Here is a 13,269-nt window from a genome sequence, read left to right as displayed (position 1 = left end):
TCATGAAGGTCCTAAGGTCTTTGCTAAATTGCAGAGGATGGATTAGAATCTGCAATCCTCCTGTCTCAGCCTCCCAAGTACTGAGATTACAGGTATGCACAACCAGGCCTAGCTAATTATTAACAAGTATCTCTCAGAATTCTTTCTTTTGTGTGTGTGTGGTACTGGGGGTGGAACCCAGGGGCTTTTCTACCTCTGGGCTATTACTCCCAGACCTATCTTTTTTTTATATATTTTATTTGGAAACAGGGTCTCATTAGTTGCTGAGAGCCTAAGTAGCTGAGACTGGCTTCGAACCTGTGCGATTGTCCTATCTCAGCCTCCCCCCAAGTGCTGGGATTACAAGCATGTGCCAACATGCCTGGCTATCTCTCATAATTCTTAAAAAATTCACTAGCACTAGGTTATTATTTTGCAATTCTGTATCATCAAATACATAATATATATATATTTTTTTAATTTTTTTTGCAGTATTGGGGATGGAACCCAGTGGCATTCTACCTCTGAGCTACAATTCCAGCCCTATTTTTTATTCTTTACTTTAAAACAGGGTCTCACTGAGTTGCAAATGGCTTAAGTAGCTGAGGATGTCCACGAAACGCGATCCTCCTGTTTTAGCCTCCCAAATGCTGGGATTGTAAAGTATGTGCCACCACATCCAGCTTTACATCATATATTCCTTTAGCAAATATTTACAGAGTATATGTCAGACATATCTGTTCATTGTGGGTAGCAAAAGTAAATAAATTCTATGCTTCTAAATTCTAACTCTCTGGTTCTTAAATTTTAGTAGGTGCTACAGTTTGGATTTTAAATGTCTCTCAAAGGCTTTTTCCTCAGCTATGATGCTACTGGGCGGTAGTAGAACCTTTCGGGGGCCTAGCCAAAGGGAGTGAGGTCACAGGGGACAGCAGCTCTTTCCCCTCTCTTTTGCTTCTCTGCTCTCACATGTTCATGGACCACCAAGACAACCAAGTCTGTCTGCAGACACTCACAGCAGCTCATGGAACACTTGAGAATCCCCTTGTCTTCATTGCGGTGCTTCTAACGTTTGTTTGGTTTGGTTTGGGCACTAAGGATTGAACTCAAGGAAATGCTAACCCTGAGCTACACCTCCAGCCCGGTTTACTTTTTTTGTTGTGACAGGTTCTTATTAAGTTGCTGAGAGTCTCAATAAGTTGCTGGGGCAGGCCTTCAACCTGATCCTCCTGTCTCAGAACCCCAAGTACTAGTATTACAGATTTGCATCTCCACGCCTAGAGCTCCTAAATGTTAACACTAAATGTGATGTCCATGTTTGTGGTAGTTTTCTAAGCTTTTCTAGAGTTATAGAAGAGTCATTCTATCCTAGTTTCTTAAAGAGTTTTTTTTTCTTTCCTTTTGCTACTGGGGGTGGAACCCAGGGACATTCTACCTCCAAGGTCCACTCTCAGCCCTATTTTTTTTTTTTAATTCTTTATTTTGAAATAAGGTCTCACTAAGTTGCAGAAGGCAACTGAGTAGCTGAGGCTGTCCATGAACCTTGATCCCCCTGTCTCAGCCTCCCAAGTACTGGGATTACAAGCATGAGCCAAAATGCTTGGAAAGGGCCTTTTTTTTTTTTTAAACTATCAATACTTGTTAAATTTTAGAGAACACATTAAAGCATCTGTTGAGATAATGCTTCTCTTTTATTCTGAAATATGCTAAGAGATTTTCTAAAACTGAACCATTCTAATAATCTTAGAAAAACCTTACTCAGTTATGATGTTTTGTAATGCTTTAGATACACTGCTAAATTAGCTTCCTAACACTACATTAGGTATGTTTGTATCTGTACTTAAAAAGTGAAATGACTCCGTGGTTTTTGGGAGGGCGTCTTCCTACATTGCATCAAAATTGCACCAGCCTTATCAAATGAGTATCTTCCTGTATTTTCATCAGCTACTGATATAATTTGTATTAAATGAAAATGAACTAGTCCTAAAGGTTTGGTGCTGAAAGACTACTCAGGTTTGCAACTTTTGAAGGTGGTAGATATTTTACAACATTTACCCAAATCTTTCTTAATTGTTCTACATTTTCTGTTTCTATATAAGAGGAGTATGTTCATTTTTATTTTTCTATAAAGTTCACATGAATTTTCAAGTGTACTGGTTTGAACAAAAATGTTATGATAATTCCCATTATAACTGCGGTTTTCTTTTCTTTTCTTTTTCTTTTCTTTGTGGTTACATACATTATTAGCTTGTATTTCCCAGAATGTGCTGTTGTCACTATTTCTTTGGCTTGTTTCTTCATTTTAAATTGGTAACTTTGATTTCTAAGTGCAGTGTGTATGTATATTTGTATTAAAGTGAACATCGCTATTACATATAATTATAACACACCGATAAAATTATATTTTAAAAAGAGGAAAATTTTTATTGATATAATTTATGTACCCATTCAATTCATTCATTTCATATGTGCAAGTAAATAATTTTTAGTTTATTTAAAATTTGCACAAACATCACCACAATTGATTTTAGAACATTCTCATTGCCCCCATACGCATTCATAGTCATTTCTCTACTTCCACCCACTCTCTCATGGCCCACTAATTCACTTCCTGTCCTGATGGATTTGAAGGTTCACTCGTATTGTAGCAGGTGTCAGTATTTCATTTCTTTTTCTAGCTGAATATCCTACTATTTAAATATACCACATTCTTGTTTACTCATTCATCAGCTGATGGACATTTGGGTTGTTTCCTACCATTAGCTATTATGTATAATTTTGTGTTGAACACACATATGAAAGCTTTTGTGTGCACATATATTTTCATATATGCTGCTCTAGAGTATATGCTTAGGATTGCTGATCTTAGTCATCTGAGGAACTGCTAGATTATTTCCCAAAGTATCACACTATCTGACATTCCCACAAGCAATGCAGAACAGCTCTAATTTCTTCAGATCCTCACCACTACTTATTAAAATGTACTTCTTTGATTATAAGTAGCCCAAGTCAACATAAAGTAGTTTCTCATTGTGGCTTTGATTTGCATTCTCCTGGTGGCTAATGATACTGGACATTTTTTCATGTTTCTATTGATCATATATCTATCTTCTTTGGAACACTGTCTAACTGAATCCTTGGCTCATTGTTTTAAGTAGGTTATATGTCTTTTATTATTGAGTTATACAAGTTCTTAATGTATGTTTTGTTACAAGGACCTCATTGTATATGATTTATAAAAATGCTCTCCTGTTTATGGGTTGTATTTTCACTTGCTTAATGGTGTGCTAAACACAAAGACAGGTGGGCATGGTGGCACATGCTTGTAATCCCAGTACTTGGGAATCTGAGACTAAAGGACCACAAATTCATGGCCAGCCTCCACTATTTAGTGAGGCCCTTCACAAATCAGTGAGACCTTGTTTCCAAATAAAGAATAAAAAATGGGGCTATGGGTGTATCTTAGAGGTAGAATGCCCCTGAGTTCCATCCCCAGCACCAAAAAAAAAAAAAAAAAAGAAAAGAAAAGAAAAGAAAAGAAAAAGAAAAAAGAAGAAACACAAAAACATTTAATTTTTAGGATTTCTAATCCATTCTTTATTTTAATTCTTTCTGCTTTTTAAATTTTTGTTCTAATTATATTTTTCCTAACTAATCTCTTCTCTTCTACTTTCTTGTAATATTTTATTCCTTTTATGTAATTTCATGAGTTGAAAGCTTAGAATACCACAAAGATTTAAAGTATATGAAAAATGTACAATATTTCTCCTAATACAATTCTATTTCAATCTAGTTTCTATTTTTCATTAACCTACGAATTAGAGTCAAAACATATTTTAAGGTATGTGCTTAATTATTCTGATTATATTTTATTTTTGAATTGTCAGATTGTACTAGGAGAATTTGTTTGATATCAGCTAAAATTTCCCTCATAAGAAAATATGATATATATAATTTGTGAGCATCTAAAAGATCATGTTTTTCACACTTGAAAAGAAGCTATATATATTTTAATTTTCACTTGTTTGACTACTAATAAGATTAAAAATGCTTTCAAATGCTTATCTTTTGTGACCTGTCGGCTTACAGTGATTGAGAGATTATTAGTACATCTGAGCACAAATACTGGAAAAACAACTTTTATTGACAGGTTTTCTATATTATCTATTCTCATAGGAAGTAAACACCTTAATAACATTCTTTATTTTACCTCATCCAAACAATTGACGCGAACATTCTTACTGGATAACAATGTTCCAGCTTCCTGGACAGTGCCTAAAAAAAGATGAAAACTAAGATTACTTATCACTAGAATTAAAAAATATCTAACATCAAGGTAATGAACTTTAAAGGGTTATCTGCAATATTAAGATGAGTTAGCTTGAGTTGCAAGAAAAGAAAGCATACTTGTTTCACAAAGTAACTGTCCAGAGGAATAGATTTATGCAGTTCATTTTGGTTTTACTTTAAAAGTAAAAAAACCAAAAAAAAACAAAAAACAAAACTTAAATTGGTTACATTTTCTTTTGACAGTAATACAATAACCTCAAAGTATAAGAATTAATACTGGAACAAATCTTGAATTGCATCTAATCCGAATCACCATCTAGAGCTCAAATTCCATTCAATGAAATACTTGGAATTAAAAAAGCAGTATTTATAAAATTTGTCAGCAGTAGGTCTTGTGAATGGACGGCGTGCTTATAATAGAATGGTTGGTTTGGACATGCTTACGTGAAGCATATCTCTAAAGCCTCTATGGTCAGTATTCAGCCTACCATGCTAACAGTGATCAAATTGTAACTTGAAGGTCGGTCCTCTCTAAATTTGGAAACAAACTGCCATTGGGCCATGACTCTCAGGTTTTCCCAGTCATCAGGGAGGCATAAAGGCAGAAATAAGTGGTTGCAAGAGAGAATCTTACTATTATCATCATTAAGACAAGAAAACCACATGTTCTGCCAAGTCTTTCTGGTTTGACTGAGAAGGGAACAATGAAATTGAATGTTCTCAGGGCAAAAGGATGAGATAAGCCTCTCTTCAAAAAGAACATCAAAGAATCAATCGGAGCATCTCCCAAACTGGTTATTTCTTCTCTTTTGAACTGCCATTTGAGCATGAGCTAAGTTCTGCTCTCATCCAGAGTGAAGAGGAGGTGCTTCTTCCTTCCCCGCCTGCTTCATGGGGAAGTCCACAGAGTGCTCCCCAACAGAGGAGGAACAGAACCGTCTCCTCAGGATACACACTCACAGCTTTGTTGGGAAAATGCCATGAGCATGAGCCACATGTTCCTGGTGCGTGACAGAAGCTATTTTTATAAATAGTACATTTTTCTGACCCTGAGCTCCATTTGAAGGCAGTTGGCATCATTAGTTGAATGGCTTAAAAAAGAGAGAAGAAAGCTTTCAAGTAGGAAGCCAGTTCTACACTAAATCTTATCCATACCTGTGGCTGCTCATCAGAGACTTTCTCAACAGCTTCAGAGGGAGAATGATGAAAACAGAAAACCCCTCCATCCCACTTTCACTAGAGGAAGACACTTCAGCTAAAGCCCTCTCTCCATGGAGAACTAACTGAGGTTATTTTCCTTCTGACCAGGAGATGTTTATGCAGTAAAGGGAGAACACTCCAGGGACCATGAGCATGCCGAAGTCAGCTGCATGGAAGGGGAAGCAGGGGGGTTACAATCATAGGCATTTGGCTTTCATTAGAGAATAGGTCGCTAATTTTATGAAATGTTTGCCCAGTGGCCAAGAAGCTATGTGATTCTGTCCCATCAGGGAATAATTACAAAAAAAAAAAAAAAAAAAAGATATGGCATGTTGTAATTCAGGAAACAGTTTTCTCCTGCTAAACTCTTAGTCAACAGTCTAAACACTTCTGACACCAGATGTATAGAAGTTTTTCTTCATGTAGCAAACAATTCTCCAGCAGACACCGATAGGGTGTCTTCCTCAGGCTTCACAACTTTCTAGGACAGCTCGCAGAGCTCAGGTTAAACATGTGACTTACATTTATCTAATAATTGTGAAGGACATTATGAAGGGCACAGATGAACAGCCCAAATGGAAGAGACACACCGGCAGCTGTATCATCCTTAAAGAGAGAAGAGATAGTGAATGCCCTATCCCTGAGTGCCTCCTTTCTACTCCCCAAAACCTAGCCAAGTTAAGGGGAAAATGAGAACAAGCCTGGGCCAGGATACATATGATCTTAAAAGACCCGGGCCTTCACTTATGCACATGGGGAACTAGGGCAAGGTCATGTTATTTGAAGAAAGCTACTTTTCTGCATGTGCAGCAGGTGTAGGACTGAAGTGGGGCCATGACAGGCTCCATCCATATAGCAAACATGCTAGGCCTAAGTTTCAGTTTCCCAGGAATACAACTAACAGTCAAGTGCCAGTTTTGGCACCTGGGTCAGGATGAAAAACTCCCAACCAACCCCAGGAGGCACGAACCAAATGGGAGCACCAAGTATCCTGTCCTTGCTTGTGATAACAGCAGTAAAAATTCCTTTTGGTCTAAAGATAACTCCTTTGTAAATCACAGCCTGAGTGACTGAAATGTATAAAACTGCCTTGGAACAAAGACTCGGGGTCCTGGTCAAGACTCCATTGCATTGGAGGGACTTGGACCCTAGCTCGAGCTAGTTCCCCAATAAACCCTTTTCTGTTTTTCTTGCATTATTGTGTTTGGTGGTGGTCTCTCTCCCCCTGGGGTCCCGGACTTTGAGTATAACACAGGACAGTTCCTCCTCCGAGGGATGCTGGTCATACAAGCAAACTAACCAAAGTGATGCTGATGTCACTGCACCTGCAGCCTCACATTAAACCCCTCTGTGTGGAGTATGGGAGCAGAACCAAAGGCACAGTGGAAAGGATATCTGTCACTCATCCACCTGACCAGCACTGGACAAAAGGAGAGAGAAGCCCAGCTTGACCAAGCACCTCGAGGGACTGAGGTGCTATCTGTTCGATGGTACCCACTGAGCTCTTTTTAGAGCAGTCACTGCTCTCTTCTATGTTTTCCCAATAATGTCTCCCATTATTGGACAGTCTCCAGGCACTTTCCTTGGCCTTTTAGCAATTTACCCACTACCCTGGCACGTCCTGGGCGATGGATGTGAGAGCAAGGGGTCTGGGAGGGGGCACAGAGCCCTCTTTGGGCACTCCATCCTCCAGCAGCCTGGAAATTCAGAACCTCACAGTTCAAAGATATGTATGAGTTTATGGTGGCGCATACCTGCAATCCAGTCCATGGGAAGCAGAGACAGGAGGATTGCAGATCCAGCCTAAAATTTAGTGAGGCCGGCCTTAGGAATTTAGTGAGAATTTCAGCAACTCAGTGAGATCTTGTTTCAATAATAAAAAGGAGCCGGGCATGGTGGCACACGCTTGTAATCCCAGCATTCGGGAGGCTGAGACCAGAGAATCATGGTTCGCGGACAGCCTCAGCTACTTAGTGAGGCCCTGTTTCAAAATAAAGAATAAATACTAGGGCAGGGGGTGTAGCTCAGAGGTCAAATGCCCCTGGTGTATGTCCCTGGGTTCAATCCCTAGTAACAAAAACAAAACAATAACACCAAAAAGATATGGATGAAGGTGTCAACACAGGCAGAACTGATTATTAACTCAATCTCTACCCCCTCTTCCCTTCCTAGAGGATGGGAGAAGAGTGAAACAAAGATCCAGGCTTTTAATTATGACTTAGTCTGACCAGCCCCCATTCTGAAGCTTTCGAGGAGCCTATCAAGAGCCAATTGATTAAAAGAGAAGACACTCCTTCCTGTCATCCAGAGTAATCCAAGGAATTAGGAACTTTGTTTTTAGGAACTGGCAACACTAAGCTTAAAAGGGTTTTAGGAGCTCTGCATCAGGAACAGGGGGAAGAGAGAAAACATTTATTATTTAATACACACACACACACACACACACACACACACACACACACACACACCAGCTACTCAACAGGAAAATTACTGGTTAGCTCTTTGAAATCCAGGGATCAAGATGTGAAAATACCTGAAGCAGTTTGGGCTTCTACCGAATAGAAACAGATTTTGAAAGAGAGGTGAGCACAATACCCCAAAGGGAAAAACTTTTGATGGTTTCTAATTTGGTGTTCCTAATTTAATGACACTAGGAAGAAACCCTAGAAGTTCCAGAAGAGCACAGGAATTTGTAACGCATGGCTCAGACAGAAGAGTTTTACGTTTTATTATTACAGGCCATAGCAGACTCTCAAATATTTTTCAGTGAAGTTTAAAAATACAATTTGTTTTACTCTGTGGGAAAAAAACTACGTTAAATCTGATCGAAGAAACTCTTCAGATAGAGTGATTAACACTGTAAGAAGAGATGTGCAATGGTCAACATTTACCTCCACGAGAGACAAACATTAACAGGTCTAAAGCGGAGTATGGAGGTTGAGACAGGAGGATGGCAGGTTTGAGGCCAGCCTCAGAAAGTAGTGAGACTCTCGTCAACCTAGAGAGATCCCGTTTCAAAAAATAAATAAATAAGTATAAATAAAACAGCACTGGGGATGTAGCTTGGATGTAGAATTCCCCAGGGTTCAATTCCCAGTACCACAAAAAGTAAATAAATAAATAAGGCTGGGTGTGGTGGCACACATCTGTAATCCCAGCACTTTGGAGACTGAGACAGGAAGACTGTACGTTCAAGGCCAGCCTCAGCATCTTAGCAAACTCTCAGCAACTCAGTGAGACTCTATTTCAAAATAAAAAGTAAAATAGAGCTGAGAGTGTAGCTCAGAGGTGAAATATCTCTGGGTTCAACCCCTAGCACCAAAAAGAAAAAAATAATAATAACAGATCTAAACTAATGAAAGTGATATTACTGGTTTGGTTTCCTTTTAAGAATTTCTCCAGGTTTCTCAAACTAAAGAAGAAAATAAGACAACCTGAGTCAGTAGGGGTGGGACTGATCAGTCTATCTGGCTAAGCCAGCATGTCAGAGGAGAGATGGTGCAGCGTGATAGTCTCCCTGCCCTTTCAGGACTACTGAGAAATCCATCCTAACCTACAAAATCCTCAGTTTTCTCAAATATGTATCAAGGAGCACAGTATCCATCCCACAGGGCTCTGAGGAGGCCCAAGGGTTTGCTGTAATTGTGAGCACACTGTAGGCCTTCTGTGCATATTAAATACTATTCTTATTTCAGATTCAGGGCAACACAGTGCAATTCACGGTTACATTTCTAATATTTAGATTGAGGCCACAGGTCATTGCTGAAGATGTGCAGATGAACCCCAAGAGGGAGAAGCAAACTTGTGACATTCAGTTGCCAACAGTTCATTAAAAAATCCATTCAAGCATGTTTGCATTTGATTTTGTTCTTTGCAGTGTTGGGATCTAACCCAGGACCTTGCAAGTACTCTTAACACTGAGCGACACCCTTGACTTTTAGGCATATATGGATTTGAATAATTATTTAGTGGAATTCTCCAAAATTGGATGTTTTAAAAAATAAAATAATAATTTGGCTTGTTAGTTGCTATTATGTTTATGCATAAATAAAACTATGCAAGCCGGGCGTGGTGGCGTACGCTTGTAATCCCCCGTGCTTGGGAGGCGGAGACAGGAGGATCACGCAGGTTCGAAGCCAGACTCGCTGGCTTAAGAGACCCTGTTTCCAAATTAAAAAAAAAAAAAAAAAATTCAAATAGGTCTGGGAATGTAGCCTGGCGGTAGAAGGGTTTCCAGGAACCCCAGTAGCACACACACACACACACACACACACACACACACACACACACAAACTGTGCAAAAGTATTTGAAAATGCGTTAACTTTTAAAAATAATATAAATTTTGACATAGATATCAAGTTCTAAGTACACACACACACACACACATATTTTTTTATATTTATTTATTTATTTAGCGGTACTGGGAATAGGACCCAGGGGCATTGTACCTTTGAGCTACACCCCCACCCCTATTCTTTAGTCTTTTTATCTTTTTGAAACAGAGTCTCACTTTGTTGTGAAGGGCCTCACTAAGTAGCTAAGGCTGTCTGTGAATCATGATCCGCCTCCTGAATGCTGGGATTACAAGTGTGCTCCACCATGCCCACCCTCTAAGTATATTTTAAAAGTTTAAAAGTAGAAACTTAGATTTTTGGCATGTATCTAACCTAGTGTGAAGTAAGTTTGTTCGTTCGTTCCTTCCTTCCTTTCTTTCTATTTTTTCGGTTCTGGGGATGTAGCCCAGGGGAATTCTACCTCTGAGCTACATTCCCACCCCTATTTTTATTCTTTATTTTGAAACAAGGCCTCACTGAGTTGCAAAGGGCCTCACTAAGTAGTAGCTGAGGCTGTCCTTGAACCTCAGTCCTTCCGTCTCAGCCTCCCAAATGCTGGGATTGCAAGCGTGCGCCATTACGCCCGCATTAGTGTAAAGTTTCTAAAAGTTCTCTTACTTCCGTTTTCTTGTCTATCGAGTGGAGATCACCATACTTATCATAGCAACAGGTAACAAAGTGTTCTAGGTGCTTTATTTGCACAGATCATTTTATCCTCAGGACAATTTGAGGTGGGTACCATTATTATTCCCATTTTTCACAAGGAGAATTTGAAGCTCAGGTAAGGCCACATCACCAGTAAACGATGGAGGTAAGATTCCAAACCAGACCTGCTTGGTTAGCCTTTACCCCATGCCATCTCTCCTAATGTTATAGCTCATTAAGATTAAATATATTAGTCCACACAAAGTGCTTGGCTCACAATAACATTCAATTAATGCTAGCAATAGTTGTTATCTTCCTATATCTCACATTACTTGAGAAGGTAATGATGTCTCATAGACGTTCATTTAAAAAGAAAACATCAGATACTAAATCCACCTCCATTTTTTCTCACTGGCCTGGCCCAGTTAAAGCGATGCAGCCAACACTGGGCACTCAGGAAACTTCATGCACCACATTGAGCCCAGAAACATCACAGTACTAATAAGAATAAATGCAAGCAGGGTGTGGAGGAGCATACTTGTGACCCCCAACTTGTGAGGCTGAGACAGGACTGCAGGTTCAAGGACAGCCTCTGCTAGTTAGCAAGACCCTGCTTCAAATTTGATAAGCAAAATAAAATGGGACCAGGGGTATGATTTAGAGGTAGAATCCCCTTGATTTCAATCTTATTCCCCCCAAAAGAGCAAATGTACGTTATTTTATATAATCTTCAGAATAAAAACTGGTGGACATCTCAGAATATATCTAAGAATACCATCTTCTCTTTCAGAAACCTATTTTATAAAGGTCCTCACTGTTTTTCACTTTTTTTTTTCCTACCTCCGGGCTATACTCCCAGACCTATTTTATATTTTATTTGGAAACAGAGTCTCACTAAGTTGCTAAGAGCCTCATTAAGTAGCTGATGCTGGCTTCGAACCTGTGCGAGCCTCCGAAGCGCCGGGATTTCAAGCATGTGCCACCACGCGCAGCTGTTTTTCACTTTTAAGAGAATGTGTGATAAAAATAGATAAAATCGGAATAATTCTGTGATAAAATCAGAATTTCCCTGGTGATTTCTGAGCTGATATCTATCTATACCTCTACCTCTCTCCCTCTCTCTCAATCCTCTCCTCTGCCCAGCATGGTAGTTCCTGACACACAGCTGTGACTCTCACATGTTCTCTGAATTGAATACCACAGCCACTAAAGACAGAGAGAAATTACCCAAAGACAAGCAGAACAGAAAGACTGCAGTGCCAAATGGGTCATGGAGAACTGTGCGGTACAAGCAATAAGAACCCAACCTGAAGTTCCAGGATTCCCGGCAAACAACACCCATATCACTGACTTCGAACTGTGGGGCCAGATGGCAGCGGGCTCAGCTCCTCATCACCTGTTGAGTTCAAACCCGAATTTTTTCCTCCTTTCATTTAGACTCTCCTTGCTATGAAGAATAAATGTGCAGTACCCTGAGCGGTTCTAAATCTGAGCGTGGCTACACAGAAGACTGGAAACTGGAGAGCCCCATGCTGTGATGTTTGGCCTCTCTGCCATTCGAGGCCAGAAGTGACTTTCTTATTGTTGAATTTTAAATTACTCCATTAGTCATGCCGGCAGGCCCACGCACCCTCCTCCCAGGGCCCAGACGGTGCAGGGGAAGCGCGGTCACTCCGCTGTCCCCTGCCAGGTAACGGGACCGGGCAGGGAACTCTCCGGGACGTCCACTCGGGGCCGGAGGGAAAACGTGTCTGAAGGCCGGTCCCGCGGCTCCTTCCCACACAGGGAGGCGGGACGGAGGCTGAGATGGGAGGGCCGGCGCGGGGAGGGCTGCGGGCTGGACGCCCGGCCTCGCCCCTCTGCAGGTTCCCGCGGGGGCCGGGTGTCCCAAGCCTGCGCCCGAGGCCCGGGCTGCCGGGACCTCCGCGCGGCAAACTCCAGAGCCAGCGCGGCGCCCTAATACAGCGCCCGGCGCCGAGAGCGCCCTCCCCACGCCAGCAGGGGCGGGGGCCCGCGAGCCTGCAGGACTCCCGGCCTCCGGAAGCCCAGAGGCGCCGCTGGACACTCGCGCAAGAACCTGAAACCGCCGGCCACTGTCGCCCAGAAGGGCCGTGGGCGACGTCACCTGCGGCCCCGGCCCGCCCGGGGCGGGGGCTCCACCCCGCTCAGCCCGGGCGCCCCGCCCCGCCCCGCACCTCGGCCGATCACTTCCAGCAGCTCCTTCTCCTCCGGGGCCAGCTCGCCTCTCCTGAGGTGAACCATCGCTCCCGCCAGCTTGCAGGCTGCTCGGCTCCTCGGCTTCCCTGCGTTCGGCGGGTCAGCAGCGAGGAGGCGGGGGCAGCGGGCGCGGCCGCCGGAGCCCTCTCCCCTGGGCGCTCTCCGGGTCTCCTTCCCTCCTCTGCCCCCTCCCCGGGCCGGGCGGGCGGGCTCCGGGCCCCTCGCGCCATTGGCGGGCCCGGGAGGAGGAGCCGCCGGAGGCCGCGGCCGGGGACGCCGATTGGAGCGGCCGGGGAGGGCGAACCCAAAGCAGAAACCCGGAGAGGGGGACCCGCGGCCCGGGGCGCCCCCCCCCCCGCCGCTGCGCCCGCGGGGCGTCGGGACCCGGAGCTGCGGGCCGCCGGCCCGGGCGCCCGCCCGCGCAGCACCCTTGGGCGCGGAGGCTCGGCTCGGGCGCGCGCCCCGGGGGACCCCGGCAGTGGCGCGGTCCGCGCGGGGCGGGCCGGGGGCGGGCCGGGGGCGGAGCCGCGCTGGCTCCTTGAGTCTGTGTCAATGTGTCTGTCCTTCACTCCTCCATTGTCTGCCGCCGCCGCCGCCGCCGCC

The 13,269-nt window shown here is 43.1% G+C and overlaps 1 protein-coding gene across 2 annotated transcripts in view; it reads right to left on the bottom strand.

Annotated features, from left to right (window-relative positions):
* ANKMY2 (ankyrin repeat and MYND domain containing 2) overlaps positions 1 to 12,711 on the bottom strand; it is a gene marked incomplete at both ends in the record, with an annotated part of 47,611 nt that extends 34,900 nt beyond the window's left edge. For both annotated transcript variants that reach the window (XM_080701768.1, XM_080701769.1), the window contains 2 exons: positions 4,190 to 4,254; positions 12,645 to 12,711. In XM_080701768.1, coding sequence (XP_080557894.1) covers positions 4,190 to 4,254; positions 12,645 to 12,711 — 132 coding nt within the window. The remainder of the gene's footprint in view (positions 1 to 4,189; positions 4,255 to 12,644) is intronic.
* Positions 12,712 to 13,269: the final 558 nt, after the last annotated feature.

Source organism: Muscardinus avellanarius (assembly GCF_963383645.1).
Source record: "Muscardinus avellanarius genome assembly, chromosome: 9".
Lineage (NCBI taxonomy): Eukaryota > Metazoa > Chordata > Mammalia > Rodentia > Gliridae > Muscardinus > Muscardinus avellanarius.
Note: the sequence above shows the minus strand (reverse complement) of the source record. Positions and strands in the feature narration are given on the sequence as shown.